Here is a 17,302-nt window from a genome sequence, read left to right as displayed (position 1 = left end):
ACCTGCTCTGTGTAACAGGTGTTTTCTTTACACACACACACACACACACACACGCTGATGCAGGAATTTTGAATTTAAATGAAATTGTTTGATGAAGAGTCTTTGTTCTGCCTTCTTCTTTTATACCTTACAACAGAATGATATGACAAGTTTTGATGTTGTAAAAGTCGTGTTTATTAGTTTTATGTCTCATTAAGCTGCACCATGCATGCATTTCTGCATGTTTGCCTTGTGTTGTTTATTAAATGACAACCCGTGACCATAAAAATGCACAAAATTAAACCAGTTTTGATTTTTAAATCACAATTCCAGGAGGATGGGAAATTAAAAACTTGTTACAGACAATGCTATGAATAAACCGCTCCGAGAAACCCAGTAAACTGTAGCACAACAGAATCATTCATCATGCAGTGTATTCAGGCAGCAGTACATGTTTATGACTTTCAATATGATTAAAGTCAGCATGTGAACTTATGACCAAAATTGTGACTGTTTATGGACAGAAAAAAGTGCAATTTGTCTCAAAAGCTAGCTGAAGCTGGACACAGAGAAAAAAAAGTGTGGAGTGTTTCAGTTGACTCTTTCAAAGATGGAGTTTCAAGTAGAAAACTGTGTGTGCTAAAAAGTATCTCTCTGACTTTTTGAAATGAGCCGCCAACAGTTCGACGACAGCATGGTCAGAGCTAAACTTGTAGCATGTAGTTGTTCAACTCAAACATCACAGTACATCAGAACCCCAACAAGTGTAGTCCACTATCACAGCATCCCCAAGAAGCATTTAATGATTAAAAATCCCTTCATGTTTTCCCCATTAGTGAATTGCTTGCAGGAAACAAATGACAGTGCAGCAGAGGTGTTTTTCACACGATCACAGCTCTCTTGTCGTTGTTGAGGAACACCTGCCAGTTGTACCATTGAAGCCCTGTGTTCTTGGTGCAGTCTCCAGTTTGGGTACAGGTGTAGCCGGTGGGACAGCAGTGTATCATGTCGCTGCAGCACACCGCCTGCGGAGAAGACAGAGCGAGGGAGACATGTAACACTATCAACCGGTGGTGGAAGAAACAATCAAGGGCTCGCTGCCTGCTACAGCGTCATAACTATCATTCAAACGTGAGTATGGTATCAGTCTTATTGCCTTAACCGCTTCAAGAAAACAAATGAGAGTATTTCCCAAAAATGGTGAACTATTCCTTTAAAAGATGAAGTCATTACTGTAGATCATACGTTAGGAGATGGACAGCAGCCCCATGTAGTGGCGGACAGCCTGCAGCAGGTCTCTCCATCTGGGCAGCTGGTCGTGTCGTCACACTTGACGTCCCTGAGCTGAGGTTGATGCTCGAGCAGATACACCGGCGTCATCGGGACAGAGTCCAGCTGCAGAGTGACGAGCTTCTGACAGGAGTTCGCGGCGATGTTGCAGGTGTAACCATGTGGGCAGCAGTGCTCCTTATCTGGGCAGCACACGGCCTGCAGACACGGCATGTGTTTTTTTTTGTTTTGTTTTTTTAACATAAGCAAACCCTGACAAAGCTTACAAGTGCTGATAAGTGCGTCTTATATTTTCATGTCAAAGCAGCTGCACTCCACACAGCAATCTCTCCACACACACACACACAGTGCTCACATTTTCCATTGGGCAGCATCCCCACTCGCCCGTGGCCAGCTGACAGCAGGTGGTGTGATCTGGGCACTGAGTCGAACCGTCGCACTGCACGGAGGTGGGATCAGCCTGGAGGCTGCTGCTGGCTGGAAGCTTGGGGTACCACGGGATCTCCACTTCTCCTTTGACGCATGTCTTGCTCTCGCTGCACTTGTAGTCGGCGGGGCAGCAGTGGTTCCCGTCCTCGCAGCACACGGCCTGGGGAGAAGTGAGAGAGGAAGTGCAGCTTTCGCTTCACTGATCCTGTTTTTCAAGTTCCCCTTTAAAATTCAAACTTTGTAAATTAAAAAAAAACAAAACACGAGTGGTGCTGTGATCTCCTACACGAATAAGTACATTAATCAATCTGCAAATTATGTATGTGTAGAGTTAAAGAATGAAGGAATTCACTGGTGATTGTGGCTTGTAGCTGACTGAAGTGTTAAAGTCAGGAGTTAACATATGAAAGAGTACAGATGTCATTGCAGAAGAGGAAGTGTATCACCATGAAAACTAACAATAGGATTGTCATTTATCTGTTGGTGTACGTGACACAAATTTGTGGTTTGAGGAACTGTCCTACAGAGTGAATAGCTGGGGTTTTTTTTGAACGATTAAAGGACAAAACCTGGAAAGTAGTTAGAGTATATAAACTAGATTAAGTATTTGATTACATACTTTAAGCAGATATGTGGCTGTTACAATTTACAGCTCAAAACCTACTACTCATGTCTATGCACATATGAAGCTCCAGCAAGCAGCTACTTAGCTTAGCTTAGCAAAAACACTGGAAACAGACAGGACAGATAGCCTAGCGTTGTACAAATGAAACAAATATGATCTAACGTGTTTTAGAGGTTCCGACAGGGGGGTTTAAATACTTTAGTTAAGACGGAGCCCGGCTAGCAGCCTCCCTTTTGTTTTCAGTCTCTCTGCTAAGCTACGCTAACTAGCTGCCAGCAATAGCTTCATATTTATCATATAGGCGTTGGGTATGGCATCATTCTTCTCATCTAACCCTCGGCAGGAAATTGTTAACAATATAAACTAATTGTATATCAGCCACTTTAATGTAGCTGTAAGCAGATATAAGGCCATTACAATTCAAAGCATTATAGACTCCACCAGACTCCATTTCCAGAAACACTAATGTTAGGTCATAAATACATAACACTAACTATAAAAATGCTACCTTAACCGATATAATTCATAATAAAAACAATCTTCAGTTGTGGTCGTTTACACAGCACGGTGGTCATTTTAGGATGGATGTGACTGGAGGGCCAGTGCTGCAGTGAGGAAGCAGCGCTCACCTTTGGCAGCGGGCAACAGCCCCACTTTTGAGACGCTTTCATGAAGCAGCAGGTGGATGAGTGAGGGCAGCTGGTGTGATCATCACACGCGACCCTGCCCTCTTCATCTTTATTCTCCTCATCTTTATTCTCCTCCTCTTTGTCTTCCTCACTGTCTTCCTCGTCATCTTCCTCGTCGCCCTCCTGAGGCTCCTTCTCCTCCTCTGGGCTTGTTGCCGCTGCACTTGTAGGCGCCGCTGTAGTCGGAGCCTCTGTTACAAATGCGGGGATCTTCTTCTGCATGGGCGCTGAGCCTGAGCTGGTGTCGCAGGTGAGGCTGGCCAGGTCACAGGTGGAGCCAGCGGGGCAGCAGTGTTCATGGTCATCACAGCAGACCGCCTTTTGAAGCAAACGCCAAGGACACGCTCAGTCACAAATGATGTAAAAGTATCTAGTGGTACTATAACAGTACTGAAGAATAGTTTGACATTTCAGAAAATACATCTTATTTTCTTTCTTACATGAAGTTACATGAAAGAGTTACGTGAATAGACTTCCACCACTTTTATGTCTTTATGCTAATTGTGAGGCTACAGGAGCTGGTTGACTTAGCGTTAGCTTAGTGCTAATACAAGATACTAGGAAACACCTAGCTTGTTAACAAGAGCCCCCTTCCAGTATGTCTGGAATAGGGAACATTTTTGTCAGAACTGTACTAATGCCAAAGAAAGACACGTTCTCAGTCTTTGCACTGAGCTAAGCTAGCTTTTTATGCTAACCTTAGTGAACCAGCTAGAAAGTTATGGTACACACATGAAAGTGATATCACTATTTAAACATTAATGTAACTGTTCAAACTATTTGCTTGTGGTGCAGCATATTTTACTCCTCTAAACACTCTTAATGGTCTATCTAGGAGAAAACAATCCATCAGAAATGGAGCGTTTTACATGGCAGAATGAGAACTGTTGGGTACTATTAGATTGACTATTTTTAAGGTGTACACGTTTGTTTACCTGAGGGAGAGGACAGCAGGCCCAGCCTCCTTTTTTGTTCTTGCAGCACGTTGTCCCATCAGGACAACTGAAATTGGAGTCGCATGCAACATCCCCCGCCTGTGCGCCCTGCCTGGGGATTGTGGGTATCTTCTTAACCAACGGCACGGAGCAGGTTTCGTCGTCGCAGGTCATGGCGGCCAGATTGCATTTCTTACCGTGCGGGCAGCAGTGAATGAAATCCTCGCAACAAACAGCCTGCGAATGACGAAAAGAAACCATGAATGCATTGGCGACACGTATAACATCAAAGTTAGGACTGTTAAAAAAACATGGCAGACAAGATCGTACCTCTGGAAGAGGACAACAAGACCAGTCACCCTCTGCTGTCTTACAGCATGTGGTGTTATCTGGACAGGCTGTTGTATCATCACACAGGACATTGCCTTAAAAAAAAAAAAAAAAGTCTTTAGGATTTAGTATTTAGGATTTAGTATTTAGGATTTTATAGACTTGTAGATTTTGTAAGGAATTTGGATATCTCTTTTTAACCCTCCATAAATCAGAAACCATGCATGCGGGAGGAATACTGCTGTGCTTTATCTTAGCCTTGAAGGGCCTTTCATACTGCGTACATTTGGTCTTGTCATGGCAGGAAATGTTGCAACTTATTACAATAGCAGGTGCCAGGAGGTCACGCTCTCGCTGACACACCCACAAGAAATAGAATGCGGCCATTTTAATGTTATTCAATCAAAAAGTCTGCTAAAAGAAAACTACTTTAAACCTTTGTGGTAAATCAAACCATCTACATCTGTAATGCTCTTCCTCTTCATTTCTGGCTGTGCGCTTGTTCTACATAGTTTGATGCATCGGAGTCATTTTACCTGCAGATGACTTCGATACGCCATTATCTGAAAGAGGAACTGTTTTCACTGTGGTGACTTTAGGGGGTTTTTCTGAGCCGCCATCATCAGCTTTCTCTGCAGTCACTCCTTCATCTGAAAGTTGGCACGAACACAGATCAGGCACATGTTCGAACAGATTTAGTCAATTATTAACCAGAATGAGGAAGTACAGCGAAACAAAAATAATAATAATCTGACCTTTCTGGTTCTCCCAGTCGGCCCGTATCCGAGCAGGGAGTTTGGCCCACATCGGCATCTCTTTTTTGGTTGACGAGGAAGTACATTTGGAGTGTTCCAGATCACATGTGGTGCCTTCAGGGCAGCAGTGTAACTTATCCTTGCAGCACACGGCCTGTTTAGACAATAAAGACGGATGGAGTGTCACTGTAGAGCAACACGATTACACACTGTAAAAGCCACGATAACTGGACATCGAGGCAGGAGATGCAAATCCATCATGCAAATCCATCTGTTCCTCATTCATAATCTCACTTTGAAAGCTGTCACTATGTACCTTTGGCATGGGACAGCATCCCCACTTGCCATCCGGGTTTATACAGCACGTGGTTCCATCTGGACACTCTGACACTTTGTCGTCGCACAGAACTGTTGTCACTAGCTCTGGGATGACGCAACAATAGAAACAAAAAAAATCAGTCAATTTAGTGGTCCTGAGATAGAAGTACATCTCTTAGGAGAGTGAAGGCAGGTTTATTTGTACACCACCTTTCAACAAAAGGCCAATTAAAAAGTGCTTTACATAAGACATTAAAAGGCATTGAGACAAATATACAAGTAGCACAAGACAATGTAAAAAAGGCACAGGTAAAATCAGAGCTAAAAGTCAGTGGCTATCAGTGAATAAAATATGTTGATAAAACAGGAGTATTAAAGCTACAGTGCAAGATATAAATAAATCAATGTTCCAAATACTATTTCAATAAAGGTCAGAGGCAGCCAGAATGTCAAGCCAAGATTTAAACGAAGTGAGAGCTGAAGCACTTTCTCTGGAAGTTTGTTCCACATATGCGGTGTATGAAAACTGCACTCACAGGTTTGGTTTCGACTCAGAACAGTCAGCTGATAGAGTCACAGAACTGGTTCTTATGTGGGACTATAGTATCTCGTGGGCAGTGTGATTATCGAAAAGAATCCATAATCTGAATTAGTGGGAGCAGAAGGAGGTCAGACAGGAGAGGACCGAGAACGGACCCTTGGGGAACTCCACACTTTATTTTTTTTTTTTTTACTCTTATGTCTAATAACATACTGACACAAAGCGTAGTCCCTATCCTGCAAACGGCATTCACACCTGTGCCACAAAGTCACAGACAGTTTTCCAGATGGTTAAAGCTGGGGTTAGTGTGAGGGTTGTTGTGCTAGAAGGTAAAAGAGTTTTCACCTTTTTTCGTGCAGGAGCGGCAGTCTGCGCTGCACTCATGGCCCTCGGGACAGCAGTGTTTCCCATCCGAGCAGGCCACTCCCTGTCAAGGGCCAAGAAATAACTTCACAAATGCTTTTCCTCTTGTAATCAACTCTACCCTACCCTTCATAATGTTGTCAAATGTAATTTTAACTGTATTAGTTCAAAGTGGTGTAGTAGTTAGACACACAGAGGTTCTATAGAGTCGCTGTACTGCATTGTGCATTGTTGCTGTCAAGCAATACGACAGATACAGCAGCCAACACAGGAAGCTGCCGCCTGATCAGAGCTGCAGCTTCTTTATTCAGTTTCCCACAATAGAATACTTCAAACATGTTTGCTGCCTTAACTGAACTGAAACAGCTCAGCTTGGCAACAGGACAAGCAAAGATCCTCTTTATGACAGGAAGTATCTGAGTTTCTAGAAGAAAAAAATACCTTAGTTTGCATATATGCACTCACTGTATCATACCACCAGTATTATTTAGTGGTTTACTAATGAACACTATGAATTTTGTTTCATTGTTTTAGTCTCTATTTCCTGTTTTTGTTATGTCTGTACTCTGTTGTTCCCTTTGGTTTCTTCAGTTCTTTGGAAAGAAACTCTATTTGCACTTGGTTTGATTACCTGAGCTAGGGGACAGCAGCCAAACCTTGTCAAGGCCTTCAGACAGGAAAACTCAGCAGGACAGCGAGACTGATCAGGACAGACGTTGTCCTCGTCCTCCCCCTGGTTGCTCTTGATCATCCTGAAGGACTGCAGGGACAGGATGGGAAAGGGGGCGATATTACAACTGGCACTCGCCTTTAATACCTACAATTCAGCAGATGCCTTGTTTTTCTTACTTTAGAGACTCTGGGCTGATCAGCAGAAGTTCTTTCAGCCCAGGGGATGGACACGGTAGCGTTCACACAGCTCGACGTAGCCATATCGCAGATTGTTTCCGCAGGGCAGCAATGTCTATGATCCTCACAGCACTCAGCCTGCCAGGATAGTAGAAACATTTTGACTACCAAAGTCTTGAAGCTGCTATCACACCGGCTAAACGACGCCCTGAGCTTTTATCTGGCCCATAAAGTAGTAAAACACCATCGAGCATGAATAGTACAACTGTGCAGCCTCTTAATTCATTTTTACTATAGAGTAGACGAGAATGATTATCTCCTATGAACATTTAACTAAGTGATGAACAAAGGACAAGGTATACTGCTTAAGTTCTCAGATACAGAGAGCAGTAAAAAAAAAATTACAACCTCTATTAAAACATGATACCATCAAACAAATGATGTATGTGCTTTCCATTAATAATAATAATGACCAAGAAATGAATACATTATACATTATTTCACACTTTAAAATATCTAAATATGTGACCTGAACGCCGCTACCTCTAAAAATGACTAGTTTAGACGTTAATAATGAGTGATTCAATTTGGATGCCTTAAGTTTATGTGGGATCAGAACTTATATTAACAAGAAATATTTTCATGTTTATTGTGTACAAGTTTTGTTTTTTTTTCGGCATTTTACTTCCATGTCTCTTGGACTGTAGTCCTAACTTAAATTTAAATCAATATATGGTTACTGAACATTGACATCGCAGGGCAGCATCTACGTCTATCATTACACATGCATAATGTGCATTGAGGCATTGTTTGAAAACCAGAAAAAACATCACATTGTCATTATTGGTTTTTTTTTTTTGTTTTTTTTTTGTTTTTTGCAGGGGGTTAATGCATATTTTTTCTTTGACATCATACCTTCTGACCAATAATAAAAGAAGAAAACCACAAATGACAAATCTATCCTAAACTAAGACCGTGTACATGATGTAAATTTACTAAAAGGAATATCTCAGAGCAATTTTGAGAATATGGGAGAAATCAGGATTTAAAGTGACATCTGGTGCCATGACAAAAATTACAGCATGCGCAAAGCTCCTAGTTCCAAAAAGGAGCATTACTACATAAGATAGACATTGACAATGCTGTGGAACAATTGTGCTTAGTCTCCTTTAATTTCATTGAGGGCAAACTATGATACGGAGTAAACAGCTACAGTACAACCACATGTACCTGATCGAATGGGCAGCATTCATAGCCATTGGCCGGGTGGTTGCAGCAGGTTTGACCGTCTTCACACATTCCTCCATCTGGACACTGATCTGCCCCAACCAGGGCCAGGAGAGCCCAACAGATCACAACCCACCTCTGCATCTGTACACGGGGGGGAATCATCATGGGATGGAAAGTGAAAGGTCTGCATGAGGAATCCCCCTCTCCTCTCAACAGAGGACATTTTTAGGAAGTCACTCAAGTCAAACACAAATCATTTAAAACTGTCTGAGACTCGGCTCTTGCATCAGTTTCAGCATCATGTCCGGTTTACTGTTTTTCTTTTATTTATTCATTTCGCAATGGATAAACAAATCCAACATAATAGCAGCCCGAGTCAAATAAATCAAGTCACTTTCAGTTTCGTTCCGGCTTGTACATGAACAAGGGGAAACTGTCTAAAAAGAATATCGATTTGTCCAAGTAAAGTGTGTCAATTAAACACAGGAGGCTTATATTTGCAGCATGTAGCCCCACAACACAAATGATCCTAGCAATCAAACACTGAAAAAAGCCGTCTGATGTGACATAAATATGCGTAAAACAGTGTGATGCGCCTTTACCATTTCAGTCACAGCACTTTGCTGAGGAGATTTCTCGAGGCTAAAAGAAGAATTTGCTCTTACCTTGGCGAAAGACTGAAAGGGCTGTTGTGAGCAGTCAGGTGCGTGAAAAGTGCGTCTCCTCTGAATAAGACAAATGATAGACCTTCACTTTAATGAACACGCCCATAGGACACACACACACACACACACACACACACACACACGGAGAGAGAGCGATAGAGAGAGAGGCGCCTAATTTAATTACTCTGACTACCCTGCAGCGCCTCTTTCGGTCTCCTCCATGAGAGCCGATTGTTTGAATAACACTTGATAAATAATGTACGCTGAAGTTCTTCCTGTTCAGCCGAACAGGTAGCAGGCGACTGAAACTTGTTTACATGAGACAGCTGCAGCGCACTGTAGTGTCGTGTCCACCAGGCGGCGCCAGAGTCACAGCAGCAGAGGCGGAGGCAGGTGGACCTTATTTCGGATGGAGAGAGAGAGATTTTTGTTTTTTAAATCCCGCTTCAGTTGTGCCATGAACCACTTATATGAGATTGACACACTTAACATAGAATTTTCAAGCCAATAAAGTCGCAGTTTTGTCGTGAATAAAGTAAAATAAAATCCGGTTTTGTGTCAAACCGCTCACTACACGGTCGCGCTAAATCGACGTCACTATGACAACACGGCCGCCGCTTCGCCACAGAAAAGGTATTATAAAGGTGAGAAACAGAATACATCTGGTCATATTGACTTCTGTAATAATGGAAAAAGTGTAGTTCGTTAGTTGTGCGAGCCAGCTAACATTCAAGAGCCGCTCTGCGATGTTTAATTTACCGGTTTTGGTGACCGTTCAACGAGACAACGTCACTGACGCGACTGTTGTAGACTGTGTAGTTTTCATAATTACATATTTTCACGGTCCTATATTCCATTAGTGTTATGACAGACCTCGACCGCCTCAGTGTGAAAAATTATCTTTTAAATTGACAAAAGTCATATGAGTGACTCGTGTCACAGTTCAAACGGGATTAAAAAAAAAAAAAATGTCTCTCTTCATTCACCACCATACAAAGCTTCTCCAAAATAAGTGCCCTTGGAGCAAACCGGGAAGGGGCGTGGCTTCGGCCCTTTATATACCGCAGAGCTGCTGCTAGCCTGGTTACAGAAACATGTTTACTGGATACCCGCAAAGGAGAATAAACTGCGGCTTAACTTTAGCGCTTAAAAGTGGCAACGTGACAGTCAATTGACTGAAAATGGGCGAAGACGCCCGAATCTCACAACGAAGCTGGCAGCTAAAGTAGAGGTGGGTAACCGTTTGCTTGTCATCTCAAAAAAACAAGTAAGCTAGCTAACGTTAACGTTAGCTTTCCAAAATGTAGGTCAAATAACTGCTGACAGCTTCATTATAACATGTGTCAGACACGTTTAATTCAGTACGTCCGATAAACTAATTTGCAGGCATTGAAAAAGCGCTTTTTCTTCACGTTTCGAGTGATGTTTTGTGTCTCTCTCTGTGTGTGAGCCAACGTTAGCTAGCTAACGGTGCAGGGAAAAGTACAGAGTGTGCCCAATTTCAAAGATTGAATCACTGACAGAACTGCATAATTCAATGAAATGTTGAATGAAATGAATATCTCATCTAATGTAATTTGAAGGTAGATAATGTGTCATTCTTTGGACTTTGCATGTCATCGCAACGTTGTGTAATGTAGACGAAGGTGTCAGGACCTTGGTTAGGAATCCTTATGTATTTATTTTTATTTATTTATTTATTTTTCTATGGTCAAGCTGAGTCTTCAGCTGTGTTGACACACTGATGGGTTCAAGATTTTTTTTTTTTTTTTTTTTTACTGGAGGCAAACCAGCTTGAAACGTTAGATACTGTAGCCCTGTGTGCGAACCATCTCATATATTGACAAACTGTCAACTAAGCATCTGGCCTTTTTTGGCTTGAATCTTGGCATACATTGCTATTTTTGCAGGTTTAAGTGTTTGCATTGACTTGCATCAACTCAAATTAAAACAGCAAATTGGTACAGGACTCCACATCACAAGCCAATCAGCTTTTCAAGCCACTTATGTTAGGATTTTCACGATTATCCCTTTAATAGAAAATTCACCAGGATCAACTCATCCTGAGTGTTTTTACCACATTGACTGATAAAATCTTATATCCTCTCACCCCTGTTCTGTGGCCCTCATGCAGTAGATGAACACTTATTTGGCCAAGCAGCTTATTGGCCAGACAAACCCTAAGGAAAAAGCGACTAAAACTGTCACACTCAAGTGCTATTAAGTCCAGAAATAGGACAAGGCCAGGAGAGACAAAGGGCAACTATATAGGATGGAAACAATAAAGTTTGAAAATCCTCAACAATGCACAATTTTCTTTAAGGATACTTAGTGAAACATCTTTGTTGCTAGTGATACATTTGTTGAGAATTTCTTCTTCCTTCTTGTTTTCGTTGCATGTCACTGTACAGTATCTCCCCACTCTCTCGCAGTTAGGAGTGGGCCCTCACCGGCTGCCTGGTGACATGCACATCATAGATAAGCTATCATAATGTTTCAACGACCCCATTTTAACAACCCCGCCTAGTTCACATCAGTAAAGGATGGTCTGTTGTGACTTTATTAAACAGGAACAATTGTTCTGTGCGTTTCAGTGATGAGTTTGCCTTTTTCCCACCTGAAGGTAAACAGTATAAATTGCATTTTTTTTTTTCTTAAGTTTTGTTTTCTCCCATGACACCAACTTAGAGCAGCCTAGGTGCAGAGCTCTGTGACATAACAGGACACAACCCTAACCACAAAAGAGGTGTTGGGTAGCTGATCCAGCAGGTCACCAATAGTCCTTTAGTTGTTTTACGTAACAAGAACACACAGGAGAAGACATCTGAACACAAGGGGTTGGACAGGATCAGCAAACACCTCAAGTTCAGCTACAGAACATTGTGTTCTCAGTGTGACATGGTGTAATGTGATGGGTTTTTTTTTTCTTCCAGGTCTGACAGGTGGTCAGGATGGGGGAGAGGGGACTCAACAGCCCCATTGCTACGATCTCTCCAGTGCAGCAGATGCTGGCTTCTGGCACTGGAGCCCTCCTCACATCTTTTTTTGGTAACATCACATAAACCAAGACTAGAAAAAGCAACTGATGGCTGCACATTAATAAATATAATTGCCTTTTTCCCCAAGTGGAGTTTTCCACAATCTCCTCCTCCATCTTGTGCTCAGACTTTATTTATTCTCATAAGCTTATATTGAAATACAAGGTTTTAGGGAAGCTTTGATTCAACCTAATGGTTCTATTTGAATGTTTAGTTTGTGGCACTGTTGACAAGTAGTGTATTAAAGTTCACTGAATTTAATTGGGTGGACTAAATAATAGAAAAACTTGCCAGTATTATGTAATAAAGTGCAGCAGCACCTCTAAAACAACTATATAGTCATCAACAGTTCTTTAGAACCTTTTCAAAGAAAAACTAAATGTAACCTTAACGGAGGTCGCACTCACTGCAAGATTGCTGTACAAGACTGCATATGCCATGCGAATAAAATCAAATTATCCAATTCATGTGTTTACAGTCACACCGCTGGACGTTGTCAAGATCAGGCTGCAGGCTCAGCAAACACCATTCCACCAAGGTAAGACAACATCATCCTCTGTGGTTTTAGCTCACACTTGGGTAATGAAACACTGTTTTTAACAGCTGCTTGTGGATGCCATGTTATGACGCTTTACTAACCCCACTACATCTGTCCTTTGTGTGTGTGGTATTGTCTTCTCTTTATTTTTTTTGTTTTGTCCTCTCAAACTTTCCTGCCTTTTGCTTTGTTTCACAGCTCCGTGGGGTGGCGTCGTCCGCCCTTCCAAGTGTGAGTACCTGACCCACTGTCGCTGCATGCTCAAACAAATAAAGATCCAGCACAACTTTCTCTATCTGGGCACGTGCTCTACTAACAAACAGCTCTTTCAGATGGACACAAAAAACCCCCTTGGGCAAATAGTCACGTGTTTTCTATCTGCTCAGATGTGCATGTTCGGCCTTCAGTTTTGTTTGTTCATTAATGTAAAGGATGACTTTAAACTACCATTTCCTGTTGGTAGAAATTCCACAAGCTTGAAGAAACACAAAACAACAGAGCTACACCTCAATATTTCGAATTCTTCCTCTCCTTCTGGAAAATGTTTATAGTCAATGTTTTTGTTTCCTCTTATATGTCCACAAGGTAAAATCGGTAAGGAACAGGTTTTACATTATTCTTTTTTTCTTTTCTTTTCTTTTTTAAGGTTTCCTTGACATATTTGTCAGTAGTCTATCATAAACCAGCCTTGAATAAACAGACAAAGTAAGCAATGACAAGGACAGCCCCGATGTTATCTTCGGAGTGACTCGGTGGTCATTGCCATCATGTGTATTAATAATCACCTTTCTCTCTACTGTCAGGGATTGTAGGACACCTGAAAAATGTTCTATTCAGATACATGTTTAACTCAAATGTCAGAATTAGATTAAATGATTTATTGTGTGTTTCTCACAGGGAAATGTTTCCTGTATTGTAACGGACTGATGGATCACATCTATGTGTGTCAGAATGGAACCAGCTGCACCAGCTGGTACAAAACCCCAACACATTTCAGTGGGACACTGGTGAGTATATGAGTGAAGGAGCAGCATTGCTTTTGACACAAAATTAATCAAAATGTGTCAAAAATGTTTGTTTGTGCCGTAGGATGCTTTCGTGAAAATCTCTCGACATGAAGGACTCAGGTCTTTATGGAGCGGACTACCACCAACACTGTGAGACACTAAACTCTTTAAGAAAATGCTTTGACCCTTTCAGAAAGCACATGCCTTTTTAAAACACCCATGAATGAATAAACACAAAAAAATGATTATTATGGGTCATTTACTCTGTGTGTGTGTGTGTGTGTGTGTGTGTGTGTGTGTGTGTGTGTGTGCGTGTGTGCGCAGGGTTATGGCTGTACCTGCCACCATCATTTACTTCACCTGCTATGACCAGCTGCGAGACTTCCTGAGATACAGTCTGGGTTACAAGGGCAGCCACATCCCTCTTGTTGCTGGGGCTCTTGCCAGATGTGAGTCTATTAAAGCACAAATCACACATATCCTAACTGTAACAAGTTAATAGGTTCCTGACTTTCTGTCTGTGTGTGTGTTGTAGTGGGGGCAGTGACAGTGATCAGCCCTCTGGAGCTGGTCAGGACTAAAATGCAGTCTCGTCAGCTGTCGTACAGCGAGCTGCGGGTGTGTATCCGCTCTGCTATTGCCCAGGACGGCCTCCTGTCACTGTGGAGGGGCTTGGGACCCACCGTCCTAAGGGATGTACCCTTCTCTGGTGAGAACAGCACCATATCATTATCGTATAATAACACTGTATCTACGAACAAAGATGACTGTATTGTGAAGCAAAGCAACAAATTAACAATACCCTGTTTGTGTATTTGCAGCTCTGTACTGGTTTAACTATGAACTGCTGAAGACCCAATTATGTGAACAGTCAAGAGTGGCTCAGGCCAACTTCTCCATAAGCTTTACAGCAGGAGCAATCTCTGGAACGGTAAGTTGTATCCCCATTTCACATTTTTTTTAATAAATGATAATGTTACTTAACACTTTTTTTTGTTACACTGTTAATTAGGAAGAGTAGAGTGTTTTTGGCAACACATTTTAATTCTTTAAATAATTAAACAAGTCCTGTGTTTTGTCTGTCACTTTTGTTGTAGGCTCGAAATATTACCTCATGCATCTCGGAACTAAAGCAGCACTTTGTTTTATGTAGTTGTGGGATAAAAAAGTGTCACCATCGTCACTGAATTCTGCTAAAGCTAACCAAGAATTCACAAGGGAGCTTATTGGCGACCAAGACAGAGTTGCAGACTTGCTTCAACTGCGAGTCACCTAAAATCGCATTATTCTTCTTTCTTTTGTACTGTGATGCATGCAGTACATTCAACTTCATCATAACACACTGTCTTGGTATTAAAGGCATACTGAATTTGGCATAGTATGTACTGGGACATACTAATTATGTTGCTGTATGAAAATGAACAAGACTTGGATTTCTGAAACTCTGGCTGCCCCAAGAATCTACTCCCGATATCCAGCTCTATTATTCTAAACCAAAACAAACTGTAGTATTAACCATAAATAACAGTTCATTTAATGTTTGAACGTAACTATCTAAAATCCTGATTATTTGAATGAGCAATGAATGTTTTGTCTAGTTTGTCTTTACAGAATCAGAATGGTGACTGATCCACATTTACAGTGTTGTTTTTTCTGGTGCAAGAATTAAACAGCTGTCCTCCTGATATGAATGATTCTCTTTCATGCACTGTTAATATTTAATGGACTGCACCTTTGTATCCTGTCATGGTGTCTAGATTGCAGCAATTTTGACGCTGCCTTTTGACGTGGTGAAGACACGCAGACAGATCCAGCTGGGAGAGATGGATACTCTGGGAGGTCTGTACGTTATACATGGTGATTTGTGAAATGTATTTACACACAAGTGTAGAATTTTCTTAAGAGTCACTTATTCCCATTCCTTTTAGTTTGCTCAAAAAGAACACAGTCCACATGGCGCATCATGAAGGAAATATGTGCTGAGTTGGGCTACAGGGGTCTATTTGCAGGTACGCACTCCTTCTGTCTTGTGTTCAGTGAAAATACAATGCTATCCTTGTCCAGAAGTGAAAGTATTTGTGTTTTTACTCAGGTTTCATGCCAAGGGTGATCAAAGTGGCCCCGGCCTGTGCTATTATGATAAGCACATATGAGTTTGGAAAGGCGTCCTTCCGTAAGGCGAACCTTGATCGAGAGTGACAAACATCCTGAAGGCTGTCTCTGAGGCGCTGGGTGTTTCTCTGTGGCAGGAGGACATTGTTATCTAGACAGCTTGGACAAGGGCTCCTCACACTGGTCCAGGATTTGATTTGTGAACACAGAAGAGGATTCGCCTTCATGTCAGGGATGTGTCTTCCTGCAACTCTATTTCAGAATGCAAATACAGACTGTGATTTAGACTTGAGACAAACTTGCATCCTTGAACTTAATGAGCTTGAACAACAAGCCTGGACACTGCGAGAGACTCTTAGCCATTGACTTTATGTGTGTTGATTATTTGAGTAAACTTTTCCAGGTATCTTAAAAAGATTATTTTAATTTTTTTCCTTCACTGATCAAATGGAAGCGACTTTATGACACAGACATGGATCACAACTCCGTACTCACTTACTTGGGTAGTGATGGACTGAATCAGCATCAGTTTTATTGCATGACTCAGTTTAAAATGTTCTCATTTCAACAGTTTGCATAGTTTGAGACCAACTGCATGTTGTTTAAAGTTGTATTCAAAAAAGCTGGTCCATTCTGCATCAGCTTTACTGCATTTCCCTGCTCTCCTATAGCAGTAGAGCATGACATCTGTGTAGATGAGTGACAAATCTGTTTTATGCTGGATACACTTGACCATTTGTAGCACTTTAAATTTGCAAGACAAGTGCTGTGAAGTGAAATGAAATCATAAAACATGACTACAGGTTTTTATGTTTGTTGAATGTATGACTCTTTTCTGTTCTCATAACTGGAGGGAAGGTCACAACATGCAAAACACAGGACTTGATTAAAACATTCAAGCCAGCCTTCTGGAAGACAAGTGTTCATTGGTGCATAATGTCTAACATTTTATACCATAATTGTACTACATGAGTTCATGAACATGAGTGACATTTCCTGTAAACAAAACAATGCAGCCTGCTTCCCAAAAGTCACAGATTTTCTGAAATTCTGCCAAGACTTTCTAGGTCATGGATAAAAGAAAACAAGACAGGCTTTCCAAACTTTCCCCGGGTGGTTTTCTGGTAATAAAATGGTTTGAATATCTTGCCTACAATGAACATGACAGCAAAAGTTGTTACATTGCTGGATCATAAAACAATGTTGCCTTGACCTGAGAGGTGTATGTGTATGTCATTTGTTTTGTTTTTTTTTTAAAGAATGAAATGGTAATAAATTTAATTATGGCTTAATTTGTCTGCTTCATTTGAATTATTTCTGAGCCTAATTTGCAAGTGACCATCATTGTTTAGAAGAATAGAATATTCACATAAAATACCAATAAGAAGAACATTAAATATAGGATGTATCTCAATAGATAAAGAGAAAATGCTACTTTTTCTAGAGTCAAAGACAAATTTTAAGACTTACAGTTACATTTGCTTAGGATATACAGTACTTAAACGAGAACAGAAATATTATAAAACATACTTGTGTATACAATTGTATTGTATTGTGTAAAATTGTAATATTTAGTCATGTAACTGAAAGTTACCACGTATCAATTGTG

General features: G+C 41.2%; 2 protein-coding genes across 4 annotated transcripts; one reads left to right on the top strand and one right to left on the bottom strand.

Annotated features, from left to right (window-relative positions):
• Positions 1-150: 150 nt before the first annotated feature.
• Positions 151-9,870, bottom strand: grna (granulin a). Its single transcript, XM_037088031.1, has 16 exons — positions 9,758-9,870; positions 9,316-9,397; positions 8,999-9,058; positions 8,334-8,474; positions 7,104-7,241; positions 6,886-7,014; positions 6,237-6,318; positions 5,349-5,455; positions 5,033-5,186; positions 4,814-4,927; positions 4,278-4,372; positions 3,948-4,184; positions 2,953-3,330; positions 1,625-1,858; positions 1,225-1,467; positions 151-1,004 (listed from the first exon to the last, which is right to left on the bottom strand). The coding sequence occupies exons 1-16, from the start codon at positions 9,853-9,855 to the stop codon at positions 861-863; spliced, it is 2,436 nt and encodes an 811-aa protein (XP_036943926.1). The 5' UTR covers positions 9,856-9,870; the 3' UTR covers positions 151-860.
• slc25a39 (solute carrier family 25 member 39) lies at positions 9,580-16,905 on the top strand. 3 transcript variants are annotated; one of them, XM_037088034.1, is made up of 12 exons: positions 9,580-9,642; positions 11,932-12,046; positions 12,515-12,574; positions 12,773-12,805; positions 13,472-13,581; positions 13,664-13,731; positions 13,906-14,030; positions 14,117-14,290; positions 14,403-14,512; positions 15,339-15,420; positions 15,510-15,590; positions 15,674-16,905. In XM_037088034.1, exons 2-12 carry the CDS (start codon positions 11,950-11,952, stop codon positions 15,778-15,780), a joined length of 1,047 nt encoding a protein of 348 aa, XP_036943929.1. In that variant the 5' UTR covers positions 9,580-9,642; positions 11,932-11,949; the 3' UTR covers positions 15,781-16,905. The 3 variants fall into 3 exon arrangements, with proteins under 3 accessions (XP_036943929.1, XP_036943930.1, XP_036943928.1); XM_037088033.1 differs by lacking the exon at positions 9,580-9,642 and adding an exon at positions 10,029-10,229; XM_037088035.1 differs by lacking the exons at positions 9,580-9,642; positions 12,773-12,805 and adding an exon at positions 10,027-10,229.
• The last annotated feature ends 397 nt before the right edge of the window (positions 16,906-17,302 follow it).

Source organism: Acanthopagrus latus, chromosome 23 (genome assembly GCF_904848185.1).
Source record: "Acanthopagrus latus isolate v.2019 chromosome 23, fAcaLat1.1, whole genome shotgun sequence".
Taxonomy (NCBI): domain Eukaryota; kingdom Metazoa; phylum Chordata; class Actinopteri; order Spariformes; family Sparidae; genus Acanthopagrus; species Acanthopagrus latus.
Note: the sequence above shows the minus strand (reverse complement) of the source record. Positions and strands in the feature narration are given on the sequence as shown.

Excerpts from the sequence above, each read along its gene's own strand:
- grna (XM_037088031.1), bottom strand. The coding sequence starts at position 9,855 with ATGGAATATAGGACCGTGAAAATATGTAATTATGAAAACTACACAGTC. Across the intron at positions 7,015-7,103 it reads ATCAGCCCAGAGTCTCTAAA|TCCTTCAGGATGATCAAGAG; the intron begins GTAAGAAAAACA and ends CTGTCCCTGCAG. Across the intron at positions 5,456-6,236 it reads CCGCTCCTGCACGAAAAAAG|AGCTAGTGACAACAGTTCTG; the intron begins GTGAAAACTCTT and ends GCGTCATCCCAG.
- slc25a39 (XM_037088034.1), top strand. The coding sequence starts at position 11,950 with ATGGGGGAGAGGGGACTCAACAGCCCCATTGCTACGATCTCTCCAGTG. Across the intron at positions 14,031-14,116 it reads TGCTGGGGCTCTTGCCAGAT|TGGGGGCAGTGACAGTGATC; the intron begins GTGAGTCTATTA and ends TGTGTGTTGTAG. Across the intron at positions 14,513-15,338 it reads CAGGAGCAATCTCTGGAACG|ATTGCAGCAATTTTGACGCT; the intron begins GTAAGTTGTATC and ends CATGGTGTCTAG.